The sequence below is a fragment of the Apodemus sylvaticus genome, chromosome 2, assembly GCF_947179515.1.
Source record: "Apodemus sylvaticus chromosome 2, mApoSyl1.1, whole genome shotgun sequence".
NCBI classification, from domain to species: Eukaryota; Metazoa; Chordata; class Mammalia; order Rodentia; family Muridae; genus Apodemus; species Apodemus sylvaticus.
In genome coordinates, this window is record NC_067473.1 from 72,862,951 (window position 1) to 72,886,559 (window position 23,609).

The following is a 23,609-nucleotide window of genomic DNA, read 5'->3' on the forward strand; positions in this document are numbered from 1 at the left end:
CAGGAGATCAATTTAGCCCAGAAATTCAAAGCCAACCTGGACAAGAGAGAAATGCCTTGTCTCAAAACAAACAAAGCCAGAAACACATAAACATATGACCTCTCATTCAACACAAAACAAAAATATCTTCATTTCTTTAAGATTTCATTTTTTTTAACGTTTATTATTTTATGTGTAAGAGTGTTTTGCCTGAATGCATTGCATGTGTCCCATGTAGATATGCATGCCTGATATATTCAGAGGTCAGAAGAGGGCATCAGGTCTTCTGGAGCTAAAATGTGGGTGCTTCTGAATAAAGCTTGAGCCATCTCTCTAGCCCCTTGTGCGTTTGTTTTGTTTGTTGTTTGTTTTGTGGGGTTTTGTTTGTTTTTCCTTTTTGGTTTTGTTATTGTTGTTTTTGGTTTGGTTTTGCTTTTCAAGGCAGGATGTCTCAATGTAGCCTTGGCTGTCCTGAAACTCACTCTGTAGACCAGGCTGGCCTCAAACTCAGAGATCTACCTGCTTCTGCCTCCAAGTGCTGGGAAGTATGTACCACCAGGCCCAGCCTTAGCCCTTCGTTTTTATTTTTATTGTATTTTATGTGTTTTGCTTGCATGTATATCTATGTACTGCTTACATCTTACATGCCTGGTGCCTGAGGAGGTCAGAAGGAAGTGCTGGAACTCCCAGAACTGGAGTTACAGGTGTCCCATTATGTGGGTGCTGCAAATCGAACTGAGGTCTCCTGGAAGAATAGCTGACTGATCTCTCTTAACTCTTCACTTTTATTTTTAAATTATGTGTTATGTGTGTGTTGGGTATGTGCGTGTGAGTACAGGTGTCACAAAGGTCAGAAGAAGACATTGGGCCCCCTTTGGCTGGAGTTATAGGTCTTGTGAAACATGATTATAAACATGGGTGTTATAAACAGAATTCAGAATTCAAATTTCTTTGCAAGAGTAGTAAATGGTATTAACCATTGAGCCATCTCCCCAGCCCCAGGTTGTTTGTTTGTTTTTTGGGTTTTTTGTTTTTGTTTGTTTGTAGACAAGGTCTCACAACATAACTCTGGCTGGCCTTGAACTTGCTATGTAGACCAGGCTGGCCTGGAACTCCTAGAAATCAGCAAGCTTCTGCCCTCAGAGAATTGGGATTAAGAGATGGGCTGCTAGGCCCGTCCCCACTTTTTTTTTTTTTTAAATCCTACACTTGTAACATATCATGGAAGCTAGCTTTCTCTTGACCTCTTGGAATTGTAATTACAGACTGAAATGTGCTCTGGACATTCATACCTTCAGAACTAGCTGCTGAGAAGCTGTCTGCACCTGCCTACTGTATTCTTTTTCTTCATACTCAGATTCTATGTTCATGTTTTACAATATAATATTTCAGTATGCCATTGTAATTGCATTTCCCTATCACTAAATACTGACTGCCTTTGATATTACAGGGCAAGATTCACATTTAGGTCTGCCCAGCTACTTACTGTCACACAGGGCTGGCAACCTGATTGTTTTTTAGAGGATAGCTCTTGATGAGCTATTTCTAAGTTCATAGAAATAAATAGTTGGCTCAGTAATGTCTTTTTTATGCCAAAGGTAGTAGTCACTAATGTTTTTCATCTCACCAGATGAATTAATCCTTGAGATTTGTTTTGTTTTTAACAGTGCTGAGGACAGATCAGGTCCTCCTGCATGTGCACTGAGCCAAATCCCAACCTCTTAAGAAGATTACACTCCTTAAGTTTCTTTGTTATTATATGCCAGAGTATTCTAAGTATTTGGCATTATTATTAAAAAGACAAGCACTGTTGGAATTTGTAGAAATGAAGCTTTGAAATATAAATAAATCCTAGCATACTTTCATATTAAAAACAAAAAAATCATGAAATTTTAAGTCTGCTCTAGAGTTGGACTGAATAACTTAGTTTAGACTCTACCACTTCATTTTGCTTTTGGTATCTATTAAAAACCTGTGTGTTAAAAACCAAGTAGTTTTCAGGGTATAATATTATATATTTTTAATAATACTTTATGCTATTTGAGGAAGCATTTTAAAGTCAGATTCTTAGACTGGGGAGATGGCTCTGCAGATTAAGGCTCTCAACATGACAAACTCTGTTTGGATCCTCAAAACTCACGTAAAATCTGCATGTAAATTTGGAGAGCTGGCTAATGGTTAAGGGTACGCAATGCGAACTGAGGATTTAGCTCAGAGGAAGAGCTCTTCTTGCCCAGTGTGCGATGCTCTTGGGGAGGAGCTGGATTCCAGTCCTAGCACTCACAGCCGGTGGCTCCTACTGCATGTAGAGGAAGCCCATGACTCTGGCCTCCCAGTGCAAGGCTCTCAGTGGAGTGGATCCACACACGTACATATAATTAAATAAATAATTTAAAATTAAAAGCTGGACACCGGAGTACATGTCTGCAACCCCAGCATTCCCACCGTGAGGTGTGAGGCAGAGACAGGTCAATCCCCCTAAAGCTCACGGGCCTACTCATTTGGAGTGCACAGCCTGAGACAATAAAGGGAGACTCTGCCTAAACAAGGCAGAAAGAGAGCACCAGTGGTTGTCCCCTAACTACACAAGCACTGTGGCACATGCACTGGTCCCATACACAAACACACACAGAAAAATTAGTAAATATTAAACCAATAAAGGAGGCTGGAGAAATGGTTCACCAGTCAAGAATACTTGCTGCTCTTGTAGAAGACCTGGGTTTGAGTTCTAGGACCCACAGGACAGCTTGCAACAGTCCATAGCTCCAGATCCAGAGCGTACGACACACACTCCTCTGGCCTCTGTAGGCACCTAATTGCTAAAGTCAGTATCATGCAGTCTGACTCCAGAGCAGATTTCATAAACTTTTTTTTCTGTTTTTAATATAAAAATATGTTGTACTTTATGTTTCAATGTTTCATTTCTACAAATTCCAATAGCATTTGCTTTTTAGTAACAATACCAAATACTTAGAATACTCTGGCATTTAATGACAAAGAAACTTAAGGAGTGTAATCCTAAGAGGTTGGGATTTGACTCTGTCAAGTGGAGTTAGGTTTGGTTTGAGGTATTTCCTATCCACAGAGCATGACATGGTTTCTAGATTTCCAGTTAAGTGCAGTGTAAGAGTCCCTGCCCTGGAAGGAGACCTATAGAAAGTTTCAGTGAGTTGTGTGTCCTGGCCATACCTTTAGTTCCAGTACTTGGGGACAGAGACAGTGGATATCTGTAAGGTGAGCCAGCCTGGTCTATATAGTGAATTCCAAGCCAATCAGGACTATATAGTGAGATTCTGGGGGCAGGTGAGGGGGGGTGGAACCTCAACACAGTCACCAACTGGGTCTGAGGCTGTGGGGACACTTTATATACCATTACAGTTTAAAATATAAATTAAAAAAAAATCCTTTCTGATCTCTACAGTTCTTCAAGATGTGAGAATATACGTAATTTGCATATTGTGACACCTCTGTTTTATGCTCTGTCTATTCTTTAGTCAGCTGCTTAAATATTCATTCATTCTTGAGACTCTTACTTCTGCTTCGAGTAAATATTCATTCATTCTTGAGAATCTTACTTCTGCTTTGAATAACACCAGAACTCCCAAATCTCTATCCACTGACTCAGCCCCTGATCTGGACCCAGACTTCTCAACTTTGGTTTTTTGGTTCCTCAACTCAGATTATCAGCATTTTCTTAAGACCATGCTACACATTAATCATCAAGAGCCCCAAGGAGAAATTTCATCACTCACATGAAATTCAGAGAATTCATCTTACTGGTTTCAAAATAAATGAATCAAAGGCACATCGCAACAGAAATAAAATTCACTGTATTTAGCCAAATTATACTTTGGAAAGAACAAAAGAGAAGAGCTGATATTAAATAGACACACACACACACACCCCTTTGTAGCTTTGACAGTGATACTGGAGGAATTTCCTTCTGGTTTAAGATGGGGCTTTTGAACTAACTGCTTTTGGGTGAAATGCACCTAACGTGGTAGGAAGAACAAATACCTCTTTTTACCAAGGGAGAGGATATAATTGGTGGGATTCCAGAAGAGAAAATCCTTCATAGTTTCCCATTTTGAATTTATATTTTGGATGAGTAGAACCCCTGTTCCTAAAACCTGCTTCCCAGCAGGCTTAGCCACGGCTCCTCAGGCTGCCCTGCAATCAAGCTTTGCTCTTCGAGCTGACATGCGCCTACCTCAACTCCAGTCAGCCTCTATCATTGCAAACAGTTGGCTAAGCCTCTTCTTCATGTCGGGCTCACGTGGAACCGGACAGGATTTTGTGTGTACTCGGATGTGCTCAGCTAGTTTGGATTTGTAAATGAAGCCCTTCCCACAGTCGCCGCAGGCAAAGGGCCTCTCAGGCCTGTGGATGCGCTGGTGTCGGAGCATGTGACCCCTTTCCCGGAAGTTTTTATCACATTCCGGGCAGCGGAAAGGTCTCTCGCCTGTGTGCAGGCCCTGGTGGCTGAGCAGCTGAGCCTTCAATCGGAAGCGCTTGTCACACTTGGGACACTGAAATGGCTTCTCTCCTGTATGTGTCCTCATATGCTCCACGAGTTTACACTGTTTGGCAAAGCCCTTCCCACACTGGCAAGAGAAGGGCATCCTCCCGCCGTGCAGCAGCTGGTGCGCCTTCATGTCGGCCTTCACACGATAGCTCTTGCCACACTCCGGGCACTGGAAGGGTCTCTCTCCTGTGTGTAGGCGCCGATGGCTAAGCAGCTGCCCCTTTAGGCGGAAGCTCCTGTCACACTCGGGACACTGGAAGGGCCTCTCTCCACTGTGGACACGGAAGTGCTCTGTGAGCTTTGACTGTCTAGTAAAGCCCTTGCCACATTCCCCGCAAGAGAATGGCCTCTCCTTACTGTGGGTGCGCTGATGGGCCTTCAGGACGCCTTTTAGGCGGAAGCTCTTGTGGCACTCGGGACACTGGAAGGGCCTCTCTCCGCTGTGCACTCTCAAGTGCTCCCTGAGCTTGCACTGATGGGTGAAGCCTCGGCCACACTCACCGCAGGAGAATGGCCTTTCTCCACCGTGTTGAAGTTGGTGGGCCCTCAGCCTGCTCTTCAGATGGAAGCGCAACTCACACATTGTGCATTGAAAGGGTTTTTCCTCCAGGTGAAGCCGCTGGTGCCTCAGCTGTCCCTGTTGGCTGAAGTTCCTTCCACACTGGGCACACCAGAAAGATTTCTCCCCGCTGAGGATTCGTGTGTGTTCTGTGAGTCTGCAATGTTTGGTGAATCCCTGACCACACTTTCTACAGAAGAATGGTCTTTCTCCACTCCACACATGTCGATGGCCGTTCTGCAGGCCTCTCAGGCAGAGGCGCTTGTTGCTTTCTGGACACTGGAAGGATTTTTCACCCGCGTGTGCCCTGCAGAGACCTGCCTGCTTAGACCGTGAGAGGAAGCAATTGCCACACTCTGTGCATGAGCAGGGTCTGTCCTGGCCTAGGATGCAGCCGCGCTGCAGGCCCTTCAGCTTGCTACCCATGTGGCAGCAGTCCTCAGAGTCCAGACTGGGGCCTGGCTTCTGTCTTGAGGGTGCAATGGTGTCTTCTCTCCAGGAGGCTGGCCTCTCTTGAATCTGCTGGCCCGGGTGAACACTGCTATCTGTCAGGAAGCTCGTGTCACATTTGGGGGGCTGGGAAGAACTGTGCTTGAGGTCGTTGCTGGAAAGGGTATGCTCCTGATGGAAGCACATTTTGCATTTAGGGCACTGGGGTGGTGTCTTCCTTGTATGGATACCTAAATGTCTTGCCAAGTACTGCTTCAGAGAGGTCTTCCCACGTTCGGGACATGAGATGCTCCGCTGCTGTTTAGCATCAGCCTGTCTGCTGAACCTCTTCCAGACCCTACATGACAGGCCCTTGGAGTGGCCCTTCGGTTGCTTCACTAAGTGATTCTTCTCCCAAGAGTTTTCCCCACAGACTGGACAAGAGTGCTGGGTACTCTGCCGAGAGGAAACGTTCTGCAAGCCAGGGAGACTCAGAGCTCTGTGACTTGAGAGTCCTTTTCCTTGAGCAGCCTCACTGGAGCTACGTGCCACTGAAACCAAAGCCTCGCCACAGTGCATTTGTGAGTTTACCAGACTGATGCCTCGATCACGGCTGAGGGAAACATCTTCCCTTTCTCCTAAAGCAAGTCCAAAGGAATGCTGACCCTGAAGAGGATCTGCTTGGGAACGGCATGTGATTGCTCTTGATGTCACAGCTTGCTGGCTACCTGAAAATGAAAACAAAAATTCAGCACATCTTTTATCTATGGCATGACTGCAAAGCATCAGTAACAACGTGAGTCCTAAACCAGTGAGCCTGTGCTGGCCAGAGCAGCCCTGCTCCCAACAACTACAAAACCGCAGTGTGTGCTTCTGCCTTCTGACAAATGAGAACCATTCAGGAACCACTGATACAAACTAAACTGAGCAGGCCTATGTTACAATGAAAGTGAAAAGATGAAAATGTCAGTCTCGAAGGCCAGGTCTAAGGGCGGGAAACAGACTTCGCAGGTATGAGTCCCACCTGCCCACCATGGAAACCTTGCCATGCTAATTGCTTCTGGTTTAGGACTCTTTATCCTATAAAAACAGGGAAATGGGGCAGAAGAGACAGATAGGTGGTTTAAGAGTACTGACTGCTGAGCCAGGCGGTGGTGGCGCACGCCTTTAATCCCAGCACTCTGCGAGGGAGGCAGAGGCAGGCAGATTTCTGAGTTTGAGGCCAGCCCGGTCTACAGAGTGAGCTCCAGGACAGCCAGGGCTACACAGAGAAACCCTGTCTCGAAAAAACCAAATCCAAACACACACACACACACACACACACACACACACACACACAAAGAGTACTGACTGCTCTTGTAGAGGACCCAGGTCCTGTTTTTAGCACCCACATGATGGCCCTAATTCCAGGGGATTCAACTCCATCTTCTGATCTTTATGGGCACTGAAGCCACGCGGAGCACATAAATTCACACAGGCATATACACAATGCACATAAATACTAAAATAAATTATTAGTGGTTCTTTGTTTTTTGAGACAGAGTTTCTCTATGTAGTCCAGGCTGTCCTGGCACTTGCTATGTAGGCCAGGCTACATTCAAATTCGAGAGATCTGCTTGTCTCTGCTTCCCAAGGGTTGGAATTAAAAGCATACACTACCATACTCGGTCTAACAAAATAAATTAAAAAACTAAATAAAAATGGAAAAACGAAAATGCATAAAGAGGATTGTGAATAAGTTAATAAGGTACCGGCCTTACTGTATCCTCCATAACTGTTGAACAGTATTACAGCTGCAGGAATATCAAACATCCCATTTTATGAAAACATTCTCCTTGGAGCCATAATGTGATGGTAGCAAAAGTACCCTAACAGAGCCCTAACAAATGCCATAATCTAGAAATATAGCAAATTCTATGATTTAACCAAGGAAGACTCACCCTGAATGTGGATGTCATGATTTTATCAGATGGGGTCCCAGAATGAATAAAAAGGAAAGTGGGGGAGGGGTGCAAAGAGCACTGAGCACAAGCCTTTGTTGGTTTCTGTTTCCTGACTGGAAGAACAATGTGATTATCTACCTATCACTCCTGCCGCCATGGCCTTCCCCACATGATGGACTGTATCTCTGCAAACAATGAGTCAAATAAACCCTCCATTTCTTTTCTTTTTTTTCTTTTTTTTTTTTTAAGATTTATTTATTTTATGTTTATGAGTACACTGTAGCTGTCTTCAGACACAACAGAAGAGGGTATCGAATCCCGTTAAGAGATGGTTGTGAGCCACCATGTGGTTGCTGGGAATTGAACTCAGGACCTCTGGAAGAGCACTCAGTGCTTTTAATCGCTGAGCCACCTCTCCAGCCCCAACCCTCCATTTCTTAATTGCTTCTTGTCATGTATTTGGTCACAATGAGAAAAGTAACTAACACAGAAAACTGGAACAGAGGACTGGGATCATGGCTGGAGTAAACCTGACCACGTGGTTCTTAGGCCATTGCATCTGGTTTGTGGAAGGAATGTGTAAGAGTATGGCATTTCAGACAAGTGAAACCACAGAATGACATAGCAGGCCATCCTACTGCGAATGCCACCGGAAATGCGGTCAGCACAGACACCGTGGTAAACGTGATCTAGAGGAGACAGGCTACATCTCAGGTTGGCAGTGTTCTTCATGTGGTACTGGGTTTACAAGCATGGATGATACAAGAGTGGAGGAGTAATGAAGGCTGGCACCACCGTTCTAGACAGCGACTGAGGTCAGGCAGTGTGTGGCAGGGCCTGATTTCCTGCGAAGAGACTCTCAGAGGTCATGGTATGAAGCCGGGGAGGTAAGCCTAGGTTGTAGTGCAGACCCCTGAGTGTTAGAGATGACAGGACTCAGGAAAGCCACAGAAACAAACTGGAGCGGGTCCAGGAGAGAGGGAGTTCATGTGTACTGTAAGGGGCGGGGCTGCCCAAGGCCAGAGGAACCAGATGATTCTATCACAGCCCTAGAGGACAGACCTGGATGTGTAGGTCAACTGTTTGCCCTGCTGGATATGGATCTTCCTTTGGTAATCTATTTTCTTGCTAGACCCCTCATTTCTGGAATAGGAATGGCTATATTGTACCATGTATATTGGTAGTATGTGACTTCTCTTTTGACATAGGGGCTCACAACTCAAAGACTGCTTTGGTCACTGTACTGGCTGGTTTTGTGTGTCAACTTGACTCAGGATGGAGTTATCACAGAGAAAAGAGCTTCAGTTGGGGAAGTGCCTCCATGAAATCCAACTGTGGGGCATTTTCTCAACTAGTGTTGGGGGGCATTGTGGGTGGTACCATCTCTGGGCTGGTAGTCTTGGGTTCTATAAGAAAGCAAACTGAGCAAGGCAGAGGAAGCAAACCAGTAAGAAACATCCCTCCATGGCCTCTGCATCAGCTTCTACTTCCTGGAAGACCTGCTTGAGTTCCAGTCCTGACTTCCTTTGGTGATGAACAGCTGTGTGGAAGTGTAAGCAGAATAAACCCTTTCCTCCCCAACTTGCTTCTTGGTCATGTTTGTACAGGAATAGAAACCCTGACTAAGACAATTTGATACCATCATAGTGGGGTATTCCTGTGACAACCTGACCATGTTTTGGGGAGGACCTTGGAACTTTGAGCTAGAAGATCTATTCAGTGTTAAGAGCTCTGTGGGATGTTCTAAAGGAGCTTGGGAGATAACGTTGAGAACAATGCAGAAGATGGAGGCCTGGCTTCTGAAATTTCAGATGGAAGATTAAAGACTCTTATCAGGGCCATGTTGTTTTGATTGTGAAGATTCTGTGGTTTTGGTTAGCTGGAGCTGAAGAATCAGCTATAATTAATAAGATACCAAAACTACTCCAGCAAAACTTTTGCATTTCTGGGACTATTAATGCTGCTTAGCTGGAGCTAAGAATCAGTGGTGATTAAGAAGAGATCAGCATGGGCTGGAGAGCTGGCTCAGTGGTTAAGAGCACTGACTGCTCTTCCGAAGGTCCTGAGTTCATAATCCCAGCAATCACATGGTGGCTCATGACCATTCGTAATGAGATCTGTCTCCCTCCTCTAGAGTGTCTGAAGACAGCTACAGTGTATTCACATATAATAAAGAAAGAAAGAAGAGACCAACATCATTGAGGTGACATCTTCTGGGAAGTGTTTTCTGAGAGCACAAAAAAGCTGTGTTCCAGAGTGTACCTCTGCTGCAGCAGAACTTGATAACGTGTAAGAGTCACCCAGATGGTACTGGTTTTGAAGGCCTGAAGGGGTCCTGAAGAGCAGCTGTGAGAGGCCATGGAAGGCCATTGGTGAAGGTGCAGGACTGAAGGGGTCATGCAAAGGAGCTGAGGCTGGGCACCATGAAGAGAGCCTAGGAGAGGCTATTGAAGCCTAGTTACAGTGGAAGACAACAGTGTTTTAAAGATGCCAGTACCATGAGATGACCACCAATAACAGCAGCAGCAGTGGAGTACAGGCATCTGGAGCCTAGGTGTGTGCTACATAAGGGCAGAGCTGGAGCAGTGACCCAAGCCCTTAGAAGAATCCAGAATTCTTGAGTGGATCCCAGACATTGGACAGTTGGAGTTTGATTTTGATTCTGATTGTGAATGTGACTTGATATTTTTCCCTCTTGAAGGAAGAAAGTATTTTAGTGGAGCCCACAGTTAAGAGACTTTTAATTGTAAAAAGACTTTGGATTTTAGAAGAGATTGGATATTTTAAAAGGATTGAAATTTTAATATGTAAGAATTTGCAAAGACTGTGGAATTTTTAAAGTTATTTAGATCTTGGGGATGAATAAGAAAGTAAGCGTTGAGGCTTAATAGTGATGTGTTTGTGTGTCAAGTTGACAAGGGGTCAATTGTACTGGCTGGTTTTGGGTGTCAACTTGACATAGGATGGAATTATCACATAAAAGAGTTTCAGTTGAGGAAGTGCCTCCATGAGATCCAGCTGTAAGATATTTTCTCAATTAGTGATCAAGGGTGGGAGGGCCCACTGTGGGTGGTACCACCTTTGGGCTGGTGCTCTTAGGTTCGATAAGAGAGCAGGCTGAGCAAGCCAGGGGAAGCAAACCAGTAAGAAACATCCCTCCATGGCTTCTGCATCAGCTTCTACTTCCTTGAAGACCTGCTTGAGTTCCAGTCCTGACTTCCTTTGGTAACGAACAGCTGTGTGGAAGTGTAAGCTCAATAAACCCTTTCCTCCCCAACTTGCCTCTTGGCCATGATGTCTGTGGAGGAATAGGAACCCTGAGTAAGACAGTTACAAAGACAGGGAAAGCCAAGCCTGGCCGTGTTCTTTCTCCTTCATTACAGAGACCAGCTTCCATCAATGTCCACTTCAGCACTATACACATTATTCCTTCCTAACACGATGTTGTAGGTTCTTGTATTTGCTGCATTTTATACACCAAGAGTCTAAATATTCTGCCCAAAGTCACTGTGGTGCTTTGAATGAGACTGGCCCCATAGACTCATGTGTTTAAATACTTGGTCGCCAGTTGGTAGAACTGTTTGGCAAGGATTAGAAAGTGTGGCTTTACTGGAAGATGTGTGTCACTGGGGATGAACCTTGAGATTTCAAAAGTGTATGCAATTCCCAGTCGGCTCTCTCTGCCTCTGCTTGTGGACTGAGAGGTGAGTTCTCCGCTACTGCTCTAGCGATGTGCTTGCCTGCCTGTTACCACACTCCCTGACGATGGGCATGGACTCTAACCTCTTAACCCCTGCAGCCATAAGCCACGCCCCCCATGCCTGTCTTGGTCATGGGGTTTTTAACACAACAGTAGAAAAGAAACTATGGCCGTCCCCTACAAAATGATCTCTCCTTAGGAACTCAGACTTAGGCTTCAGAGTTCTCACACCTAACTACTACACTTTACAGCCCCTCTCTTAAATATATGCAACACCAAGCCTCAGGTCAGCCAATCAGGAAAGATCAGAGAAGGGAGAACAAAGAAAGAAATCCAAATGTGATGTGTTTAGGTTAAGCCAGTGAATTCTTTTCTCTCTTTTTCTCCTCTCTCCTTCTCTCCCCCCTCCCCCCTCCCTCTGAGACAGGTCTCATACAGTTCAGGCTGGCCTGGAACTCACTGTGCCAGTGAGGGTGACTGTGAGCTTCCCACCGTCCTCCTGCACCCCCTCCCAAGTGCAGAGGTTGCAGGTGTGCATCCAAGTGCATTCCTAATACTCACTCTGCAGGGACTGTTCCTCAGTAACTGGATGAACCTGCACACCGTCCTTAGCGCAGCGAATTCCTTTGTCTAGTGTCTGGTTGTCTCCCCAGCTGCAGAAGAGCTCTCTGCCAAGTTCAATCCAGGATATCAGTTCTGGTTTGGGCAATCCATTATCTGTACAGAAAAGCCAGAGGGGGTAATTTGGCTTGAGTGTTCTAAAGCATATCATTTTTAAATTTTTCCAGAGGATGACAGTTTAATTCCTAGTATCCATACCCTGGATCACAATCACCTGTAACTACAGTTGCAGGGGATATAACACTCTCTTCTTGCCTCCTTGGGTTCCAGGCACACATGTGTTGCACAGACACACATACACCAAACCACTTATATACGTAAACTAAAAAAACAAAACCCAGAATCAATCAGGAGCTGTTCATTTTATGCTTCTCCAAACATTTTTATGCACACATTTTCATGTGAACACTTGCGGGGGGGGGGGGGGGGGTGCATGTCATGCTATGGAGGTCAACGAACAGCCTGGGATATTGGTTCTCAGGACATCGTCCATCTTTTAAATTTTGTGACAGGATCTGTCATTGGCCTGAGTCTTTGCCATGCAGGTCAGGCTCTTCCAGGGGCCCACCTGTCTGGACCTTTGACCCTGCCCATTGAGACAACAGATGTGAGCACTGCCCTAATCTTTTCATGTGTACTCTGGGTGTGCAAACTCAGGCTTTCATGCTGACAAGACAAGTGCTTTACCTCTCACCTACTGAGTCATCTCTCTAGCTCCAGATTCATTTTAAAAATTCATTTGATAAGAAAAACTAAGCAGGTATAAGGGTGAACACCCCCTTTGAAGCAGGGTCTCTTTGTAGCCTTGCATGTCCTGGACTTCTCTATGTAGACCAGGCTGGCCTAAAAACTCACAGGGATCCACTTGCCTCTGGCTCCTAAGTTCTAGGATTAAAAAGTGTGTACCACTGTGGCCCACAAATGTATAGCACAGGCTACTCTCAAACTCATAATCCTCCTGCCTCTGCCTCGTCAGTATATTCTACCAGGGTACACCACCACCACAACTGGCTGGTTGGTACATACCTTTAACCTCTGCACTCAAGACAAGCAGATCTTTGTGAGATCAAGGCCAGGGTGGTCTATATAGTGAGTTCCAGGGCAGCTTCAGCTATACAATGAAACCTTGTCTCAAAAAACAAACAAACAAACAAACAAAAACAAACTATAAATCAGCAACGGAAATCCAATAAACAGGAACTGAGGCGGAGCTGTGTGTGTATGTCAGCGGTGCAGCTCTTGGGGCACGTACAGAGACCTGGGTGTCATCTCTGGAATCACACACAAGAAGGGGAGGGTGGGAGGGAGGGAAAAGAGAGAGGGAGGAGGAGAAAGAAGTAAAGAAGGGGAAAATCCATTATCCTAACCGGAGCCAGGCGTTCTACCACCTCCATGTGCGCTCTTCCAGAATCACCCTGCGGGAGACCATCCGTTCCTTGTGACCTTTAACCCCACTGAGAAGCTGCAAGGAGGCCAACCTCTAGGATGAGGCACACAGGTGCTCATGGGCACAAGGCAGGTGTGCTCCACAGTGGAAAATCAGGCCATCTCAGAGTAAGCTGTGATGGGAAACGTTTTAACATTCATCTTAGCTACCTCTGCCTGATATTACACATTGTCTTAAATACTTTGCTGTGAGGTCTACCTCTAAGTAAAAACCGGTAATGTATACATCAGAATTAACAACAAAGAGAGGAAAGGACCCTTCTGGGTTAGTATCTAAGCAATCTTGCTACCTAACAGGAGTATCAAGTGCCTGGGGGCGGGCCTCTCAGAAGATCCCGTTGCAAGCATCGGCACAGACGTGGAAAGCTCCTTACCTAGAGAGACAAGAGTCTCATAATTGGTTCTCATGACTTGCTTGTAAAGTTCCTTCTGCCACACCTCTAAGTGCTGCCACTCCTGCTCAGAGAAGAAAATGGCTACATCCTCAAAAGTCAGCGGGAACTGAAGTAAAAGACATTAGACACACACCGTCATGGAGGCAGCAAAAGACCGCAGTTCATTCTCAGCAGCAATTTGAGACTCACACAGTGGACAGCTGTTTTTAACTCAGCAGAGTCTTCTGCAAAAGTAGTCTGTGGGCTGGAGAGATGGCTCAGCATGCCCAGGGCTCACACGGGAATCACGACTACCAGTGACTCTAGTCCTAGAGAATCTAGTCCCCTTTTCTGCTTTCCAGAGGCTCTGTACACATGTGATATACAGACACACATGCAGACAAACATCTACATGCATAAAGTAAAAATGAAGAAAAAAATTTTAATTCAATAATAAGGTAATTTGTTTCCCCTAAATCTAAGCTGAGGCCCAGCTATCCCCATCACACCCATCTTCTATTCGTCTCAAACTGAATATCTGTATGTATGGGTGGAATATTCACTACAAAAATAAAACCAAATCAGTGCGAACCTTCATTCACTTAGTATGTCATGGTCATTTATTCAGATCAATACAAGGGAGTAAACATACAATGTGGCAAACTGCATTATTACATTATATTCCACAGAGACAGAGCCCTCTAGTGGGCCACATGTACACTGCTTCTTTTTCTCTCAGTAAATGTTATTTATTGTAAGGCAGGTTCTCACAGGCTATGTAGACCGGGACTGGCCTAGGTCTCCCAGAGATCTACCCCCCTGTCTCTCCAGTGCTGTCGTGCTTGGCTACCTTCATTACAAACAATGCTCTGCTGTGTTTATGTATTAGCACTTTTATTGCTGTAGAATAGAGTCTAAATGAGTGGAGAGAGAGAGAGAGAGAGAGAGAGAGAGAGAGAGAGAGAGAGAGAGAGAGATTGATTCTCTATGTGAGCCTGAGCCCAGGACCTTGTACTTTGTGCACACTAGGCAACTTCTCTACCCTTGAGTGACATCCCTAGCTCAAAACTGTTAAGTATTTGTGCTTATCATGGCTGACTAGAAAAACAGATACTTCCTGATGCTCAAAATTACAATTATGCAAATTAATATCCGTTAATTGAAACTACTCTCTTTATATGACTATAATCACACATCATACTGATCTTTTAATGAGTTTAGCTTCATTTGATATTGGTATGGCTTTGTTTTCTATGGCTATGAAAATATGTATTATTTCAATTTTTAAGTTTATACTCATGTTTTTTGTTAAAGTCAAGATGGTACTTAGAATTGAATTTTTAAAAGTCTATTGATTCGCTGATATTTACATCAGAAAGCCAATATTTTAAGTTAATGCAAGTTTGTGTTATAACATTTATTTTAAAACAATCTTGTCCCGGGTGTAATAACAAATGCCTCTCTCTGTTCCCAGCACTCAGGAGGCAGCAGCAGGCTGATGTCTGGAGTCGAGGCCAGCCTGGTCTACAAAATGAGTTCCAGGACAGCCAGGGCTATGTAGAGAAATCCTGTCTCAAAAGACAGAAAACAAAACAAAACCCACGAATTACTGATGTATTAAGGAAAGACAAAATAAAATGTTATATCTGCTTACATGCAGTTTCTTCTAACACTAGGTTAAAGGTTCTCATTCAGGACAATGAGCACTCCCTAGGACATTAGACAAAGCCCGGGACTGTAACAATTTCAGGAGGTGTGTTACTGGCATCTAGTGGTCATCAGCTAAGAAAGCACACCCTCGTCCCCACACAGAAGTACCTACTCTATCAAGTGTGTGTGAGCACACACTTACTTTTCTTAATTATGCCACCAAAATGCAAGAGTATGAATCCGGGCGATTCAGATAAAGATATCAAAGAGAAACTGTAAGGTTGTAATTGGTTTTGGTTTTTGAAACAATGTCTTGCTCGCCAGGACTGATTGGCCCAATCCTGCTGCTTCTGCATCCCGGGTGCTGGGTCCAGCTGCCAAAGGTCTCCCTTAGGAGTAAAGTAAAACTTTCCCACTTTCCTACCTTAAAAAAAAAAATCCTATGCTAAGGATTTTTTAGCATAAAAATTTGTAGTAAGAATAAACCTTCAACCTCTGAAACTGCAAGGATGATAACGGCAACAACAACAAATTCATGCGAGTTTTGCCATCATAATTTGAACTGCAAGGGCCCCACAGCAATAGTGGACTGGGACGAGCTTGAGTAAGATGGTAAAGAATTACGTTAGAATTCCTCCTACACTCCATTTTAGGCATCCACTGAGGGTGGATTCATACCATAACCTCTGGATTACGAAGAACTATTGCAAATGAGCCCTATTACCTACCTTGAATACATTCACACATATCTGTCATTTCGTGAAACTGAGAAGGATTTTATATATCAACTGAAAGAATATTTTATGCTTATTTTTCCATCTATAGGCAAGGTCATCTTCCACTCAAAATTCTGCTTATAAATGAGTAATGTGCTGTCTTCTACATACTTAATCCTGAAAAACCTGTACATTTGTTGAGAAAGTACAAGCTGTTTTATCTCAGTCTTATTTAATAATCAAGAATGTTTAGTAGAGCAATAAGGCCAGCATAATAAAAAACCTTTACGCCCTCCCTGATTTCAACAAAACAAGAAATATTCAAACAGCGGGTGCTCGGAGCAGATTTTACTCTCCGTTTTTACCCTCCTAGCGTAAACACACACTCAACGGGGACGCAATGAGCGTCGGTCTGCGTGCGGCTAAATTATGACACCGTAAACCCGCGTGACATCGCTGCAAACCTGATGAGCGCCACCCCCGAGGGCGTTTGCCCTGCGGGCCCGAAAGGGCTACGAGGCCGCTGCTGCCGGCGGCGCAGGCGACCGGGGGACGCGGCTTTGTTGGGGTCCCGCCGCCCCCGCCGCCCGCGGTCCGGCTGCAGCCCCGCCTGAGCCCTGTCTGCGCGGGGCCCTTACCCGAGCGGGTCCGGCCATGGCCAGCGCGGACGCGCCTAGCCTGAGCCTTGGCTCCGGCGACGCCCGCGTTCCTGGGCGACAAAGCGGGCACTCGCTCCGCACCGACCCCGGGTCGCCGCTCCCAATCGCCCCAAAGCCACCGCTGGGCCCCGTCGCCCGGGAACGCGGCCGTCGTCCCGCCCCACAGCGCCCCCTGCCGTCAGGAGGAGCAGCACGGCTCAGCCGCGGAGCCTCGCGTGGCCACAGCCCACTTTTCTCTACTGTGACAAAGAACACAAGAGTGGAGAGAAGGCCGAGACCTGCAGAACGGCCGAGACAAGCACTGGGTGCACAGTGTCCATCTTTGCAGTGGGCTCTGGAGTCAAGACGGGGAGGTGGGGACTAAGACTGGCAAGAAAATGACCAGAAAAAGGGCTCCCCTTGGAACAGGTTGCCACCAAGGGACCAGATGGTCAGGGCCAGAGGCGTGTATTTTTCCACAAATCCTGTCCATCCACGTTGAGAGCACTCCACTGACCTGAGCATGCGTGGAGTTCCCTCCCGTGACTGGAGAAGCCCTAGGAAATAAAGGTGACCGCTCATGCCCCGGGCTTCCTCCGCAGGTCACACGTGGACCCGAGGTGTGCGGACAGAGTACCCAGAGCATCTCAGCCGTAGACTCTAAGGGAAATACACAGGGGTTAGAAAAAGATAAAGAAGGGACGCGGGAGAAACCCAGGAAGAGAGTAAGAAAGAAAGAAGCAAAAATGGAAGACAGCTAGTATCCCCAGACAGTTAACTTCAAATTGTTTCCGGGTGTGTTATGGGTCTGACTCAAGTATCATAAAGAAAAGGCATGGGCAGAGAGTAAATAGAGAAATTAAAATAGTCCCTGAGTAGTTATGTCAGAGTGTACACGTACCTAATTGGCACATGAACACTTATGTATTCCTAATTTAACAGTTTCTTTTAGAAAATATACTGGGGACCAGTGAGTTAGCTCTGTGGAAAAACACTTGCTGTTATTGCCCGACAACTTCAGTTTGATTCCAGGGATTCGTGTAGAGATGAAAAAGAAAAACCATTCTACAGTGTGTTCTCTGACTCCCACAGGTCATCACCCTCCAGCACCCACCCCACCTAAAACCCACCGTTAAAATGAATTTAAATGTATAGTAAAACTGATTTCTTTTTTCCTTCTTAAGACAGGGTCTCACTATACAGCTCTGGCTGTTCTTAACGATGTATCGCAGGCTAGCCTTAAATTCTTCCTTAGTGATTAAAGGCATGTGCTACTATGTTCTTGTTTTTTAATTTTATTTTTTATTTTTAAGGATTTTATGTATAGAGTTGTTTACTACCTGTATGTCTACATACTGTTGGGATTCAGGAAATTGTCACATAAACCAATTTTACACCAATTTCAGTTAAGCAAGAATAGTTTATTGAACACACACCATAACACTGGACGTCCAGGACCACGAGAAGGAGAAACTAATTGCCGTCCTAGTCTGCTCTCAGGGTGGGCTTCTTATAGGGAAAACCAGGTTCAAAAGTTTAAAGAGCAGGGAGGGGAGCAGGTGGCTCACTAGGCAAAGCACTAACAGCTAAACTTTACGCTGAGTGGTCCCGAGTGAGGTAAGGGGGTGGGGGCGGGTGGTGAATTTCAGAACATTGGGATAACAGCATGAGTATTACAGCCATAACTTTTTGGCTTATTAGTAGCATTCTTCAGTGTCAGCCACAAAACCCACAATGAGTTCATAGGCAGGTGCAGGAAGTGCTGCCCGATGGTCAGCTCTGACTCAAGATAGTTCAGACCTAACAGTTCATATTGGCCTCTGGCTTATTTGATGAGTTCTATATAAAGCTTTGTGGAGTTTCTTAAGATTAGAAAACTTCACACAGAACATTCAAAGAGAACAAAACAGGGTATGTGGACTTCTCTGTGCCAATGACTGGCAGGCAGGTTACAGCAACAATATGAAGTAGCTGGCAGGCAGGGAACAAATGGCTACAGCTATTCTAGGGAGGTCAGAGGGATATCAGATCACCTGAAGTTACAGGCAAGTTTCCCGATGATATCGTGCTGGGAATTGAACTCAGTTTGCAAGAGGAGTTTGTGCTCTTAACCACTGAGCCATGTCTCCAGTCCCTAAAAACTGTTTTCACAATTGACCTTATATTGTTCCTTCTCTTTGTCGAGAATTCCTTTCTTTCTGATTTCAAGTTGTTGATTATTATTCATAATTCTGAGAAAATGAAGTATAAATCCACAAACAGGAATAAAACCTTCAGGCTAGACTAAGATTACTTATTAAATTTTTACCATTCAAAGTGGCTTTTGGTGGGGGGGGGGGATTTGGTTTTTCCAGACAGGGTTTCTCTGTGTAGCCCTGGCTGTCCTGGAACTCACTCACGCTGTAGACCAGGATGGCCTCGAACTCAGAAATCCGTCTGCCTCTGCCTCCCAGAGTGCTGGGATTACAGGCGTGTGCCACCACCGCCTGGCAAAAGTGGCCTTAATAGTACAAGAATGAAGTAATGAGTTTGAGAGGCAGCGAGGTATAATTTCCCCAAATTTCTCTTTAATCTACTCCTCAAGTAGAAAATTAGTCTTATTCTGGCAACATGGGCAGGCATCAAAGTATTAGTTGAAGAAATAAAAAGAACACACTTAAAGGGACAATTAGATCATGCTGCAACTCTCTCCTGCCCCCACCCCAAGACAAGTCACTTGATACAGCTTTGGCTGGCCTGGAACTCACTATTAAGACCAGGATGGTCTTAAACTCATAGAGATTCACCTGCCTCTGCATTCTGGGTGCTGGGCTTAAAGGCGTGGCCACCACACCTGGCTCAGCACTGAATTCGTTATCACTCACCTCATCCCACTTCGCTTTTCTCATAGTTAGAATTGCTAGGTAAGGGGGGGGGAAGAATTGCTAGGTAAGGGGTGGGGGGAAGAATTGCTAGGTAAGGGGGGGAGAATTGCTAGGTAAGGGGTGGGAGGAAGAATTGCTAGGTAAGGGGGGGGGAGAATTGCTAGGTAAGGGGGGGAAGAATTGCTAGGTAAGGAGGGGGGAGAATTGCTAGGTAAGGGGTGGGGGGAAGAATTGCTAGGTAAGGGGGGGGGGGAGAATTGCTAGGTAAAAGCTGGGGGTGGTGGTGCACACCCTGATCCCAGCACGTGGGAGGCAGAGAAGGATGGGTCCCTATGAGTTTGAAGCTAGCCTGGTCTACATAGTGAGTTCCAGGCCAGCCAAGGCTATACAGAGAGACCCCGTTTCAAAAATATAAAAACAAATCAACAACAAAAAAATGGAGTATTGGGAGATGGAGAGATGGAGAGTGGGTAAGAGCACTTGTGGCTTGTGGTGGTTTGGATGAGAATGGCCCTCCTAAGTACATTTGTTTGAATGTTTGAACCCGGATAATGGAACGATTTGGGAAGGATTCGGAGGTGTAGACTCGTTGAAGAAAGCCTGCCACTAAAAGCAGGCTTTGAGGTTTCAAAAGATGCTGGCCATTCTCTGTAGACCTAGATATAGGTTCTCAGCCTCTGCTCCAGCGCCATGCTTGCCCGCTGCCCGCCTGCTCCAGCGCCATGCTTGCCCGCTGCCCGCCTGCTCCAGCGCCATGCTTGCCCCCTGCCCGCCTGCTCCAGCGCCATGCTTGCCCCCTGCCCGCCTGCTCCAGCGCCATGCTTGCCCCCTGCCCGCCTGCTCCAGCGCCATGCTTGCCCCCGCCCGCCTGCTCCAGCGCCATGCTTGCCCCCTGCCCGCCTGCTCCAGCGCCATGCTTGCCCCCTGCCCGCCTGCTCCAGCGCCATGCTTGCCCCCTGCCCGCCTGCTCCAGCGCCATGCTTGCCCCCTGCCCGCCTGCTCCAGCGCCATGCTTGCCCCCTGCCCGCCTGCTCCAGCGCCATGCTTGCCCCCTGCCCGCCTGCTCCAGCGCCATGCTTGCCCCCTGCCCGCCTGCTCCAGCGCCATGCTTGCCCCCTGCCCGCCTGCTCCAGCACCATGCTTGCCCGCTGCCCACCTGCTGCCATGCTCTCTGCCATGGTGGTATAGACTCTACCCTCTGAAATCATAAGCCGCAAATAAACACTTTTTTCTATAAACTGCCTTGGTCATTGAGTTTTATTACAGCAATAGAAAAGTAACTTCGGCATTGCTTTTGCAGAGGATCTGGGCCTGGTTCCCACGACCCATATGGCGTCTAGCAACTGTCTGTAACTTCAGTTCTGAGGGCCCTCTTCTGGCCTCCAAAGGTACCAGGCGTGCCCAGGAAGTGCATACATGCATGCAGCCAAAACATCTACATACATAAAATTAGAACAACTAGGTAAAAGGTGTGAAGAAAACATGTCCCACACAACAAACAACATAATAAAAGAATGACACATATAAAGCAAGGAGAGTAATTGACTGCTCGTCTTGGAACATCTGTTCCATCTGAAGGGAGATACCTTATTCAGGGAAATAATCATTGCCTGCAAGACAGGGCTCAGTACTTACCTTGTGTGTTAATTTTTAAAATCCTATTTCTTTTGGAATAAGGACAGATTCACAGGAGTTACAAAGATGGTACACTGAACCAAGTTTCCTCCAGAGGTTACACTGTATTTATGTAGTAATAACAGAACCAAGGAACTGATACTAGAATGGTATTTATCAATATTTTATTTCCTTTATGTTGGTAAGCAACATTACCATTTTCCAGCATTTCTCTTTTTTCAAACCTGCATGAACCAAAATCATCTCAGACCTTTATTTCAGTAAAGAGAAAAGCTGATATTAAGTTTACCAGTTTAAGCAACCATCCTCCTCTGTGGGTCATTCTGTTGTTTCAGGTTTCTAGCTGGCACAAAAACCAATGCAAACCACCGGGGGTGGGGTGGGGGTGGGGGACAGGGGGAGCACGTGCTTTCACTTCTCTGAGATGACAACCCTGCACTACAATTATGTGTTGTGACACGAGGCTATATTTAAGGTTCCTTTAAAAAGATTTACTCAGTTTTGTTTCATGTGTCTTGGTTTTGCCTGCCTATATGTCTGTATACATGTGCAATGAAGTGTCCCTGGAGGCCGGAAGAGGTCGTCAGATCCCCTGGAACTGGAGGTACAGATGGCTGTTACGATCCTGTAGATGCTGGAGACAGAACCCAAGGCCTCTATGAAAGCAACGAGTGCTGTTAACCACTGAGCCACCTCATTTGTCTCTTTTCAGATTTACTTTTTACTTGTGTGTGTGTGTGTGTGTGTGTGTGTGTGTGTGTGGTTTTCTAAGTTTATGTGAATCATGTGAGTGCAGGAGGTGGAGGCCAGAAGAGGCCACTGAATATTCCAGTCCCGAAGTTACGGATGACTGGCAGTTGCTATGGGGCTGGTTACCTGGTTACCTGTGCTTGGGTACCATCCATCCCTTATCACATCTTCCTGGGAAAATCATGCCCAGAGTCCTTCCTGCCTCCTGGATGTTCTCCCTCCTATTTAAGACCATAGGCTTTTTAATTGACAGGTGATGTATCCATACAACACACAAGACATTCTCTCTACATCACTGTTTTAGAGGAAGAAACATTTAACAGCTCCAGGATAGTATCATTATTTTGAACACACAGAACTAGTCCTGATACTTGTTGAAACTCAGTTGAAAGTGTCTTACTTGCTGGGCATGGTGGCTCATGCCTTTAATCCCAGCACTCTGGGAGGCAGAGGCAGGCAGATTTCTGGGTTTGAGGCCAGCCTGGTTTACAGAGTGAGTTCCAGGACAGCCAGGGCTACACAGAGAAACCCTGTCTGGAAAAACAAAAACAAACAAACAAACAAACAAACAAAAATGAAAGAAAGAGCGAATGTGTCTTACTTATCCAACCTTTGGGAGGTAGAGGCTGGAGGATCAGGAGTTTTCCAACATCCTCCACTACGTCTGGGCTACATGCCTCAAAAAATTAAAATAAGTCAAGGATTGCTTAGCAATACAAATGCTCACATTTAGTGGCCATAGAAGCATATAACAATTAACAGGGAAACAGTGAGGTTGGAAGTTACTCTTCCACTGCTCTAAATGGCCTGGAACTTGCTATGTCATCTAGGACAGCCTTAAACTTACGGAAATCTTCCTGCCTCTGCTTCTTAGTGCATGGATTAAAGGCAAGTGCCATCATATCAGGCTTTGTTCTTTTCTTTTCTTTTTCTTTTTTCTTTTCTTTTCTTCCTTTCTTTTCTTTCTTTCTTTCTTTTATTTTTTTCTTTTTTTTCTTTTTTTTTTTTTTTTTTTTTGAGACAGGGTTTCTCTGTGTAGCCTTGGCTGTCCAGAAACTTACTCTGTAGACCAGGCTGGCCTCAAACTTATAGTGATCCACCTGCATCTGCCTCCCAAGTGCTGGGACTGAAGATGGGCGCCACCACTGCCAGGCAGAAGATCACATGTTAAAATTATGTCTTTTACTAATAAAATCATTTATTATTTTCCTGAGGTCAGTATCTCTCTCTCTTTCCTCATTTCTTCTTTTCCAAGTTCATTCTATTATAGTGGTGTTCTAGTTTAGAGAAGGCTAATTTTAACTCCCAACTAGGCACCATCTGACCACAGCTCATGCTCTGGTAGAGTCAAAGTACACATAAGGTATTGCTTTGTGTGTACTATAAAACATCACAGTACACTCAACAGGTAGTGGCCCAACAGGATGATCCCTATTCTTTGGGGAACTATAGACACTCTACTGTTGAGGACATTGCATATGGATTCATTTACTGAAATAAAGTATGAACTTTGGTTCATGTTTGAAAGAAGAGAAATGATGGAAAGTTATGGTCGTGTAATTATCTTTCTGCCACACAGGCTGTTAAACACACACCTCTGTCTTCCCTTGGTCCTCAGTCCAGATCCAGTAGATCTAACCACAAGCTTTTTTTTGTTGGATCGAATAGTCCACTTCTCAGAGCTGGTGAGCGAGCTCGGCAGAGGATCTGGGTTTGCCTCACGACTGTCTGTAGCTCCAGTTCTAGGCTATCCTTCATCCTATTCTGGCCTCTATAGGCA

The 23,609-nt window shown here is 45.5% G+C and overlaps 1 protein-coding gene across 1 annotated transcript; it reads right to left on the bottom strand.

Moving 5' to 3' along the window:
- Positions 1-3,789: 3,789 nt before the first annotated feature.
- Positions 3,790-20,200, bottom strand: Znf786 (zinc finger protein 786). Its single transcript, XM_052172852.1, has 5 exons — positions 20,143-20,200; positions 16,581-16,840; positions 13,577-13,703; positions 11,697-11,852; positions 3,790-6,220 (listed from the first exon to the last, which is right to left on the bottom strand). The coding sequence occupies exons 1-5, from the start codon at positions 20,198-20,200 to the stop codon at positions 4,191-4,193; spliced, it is 2,631 nt and encodes an 876-aa protein (XP_052028812.1). The 3' UTR covers positions 3,790-4,190.
- Between the last annotated feature and the right edge of the window lie 3,409 nt (positions 20,201-23,609).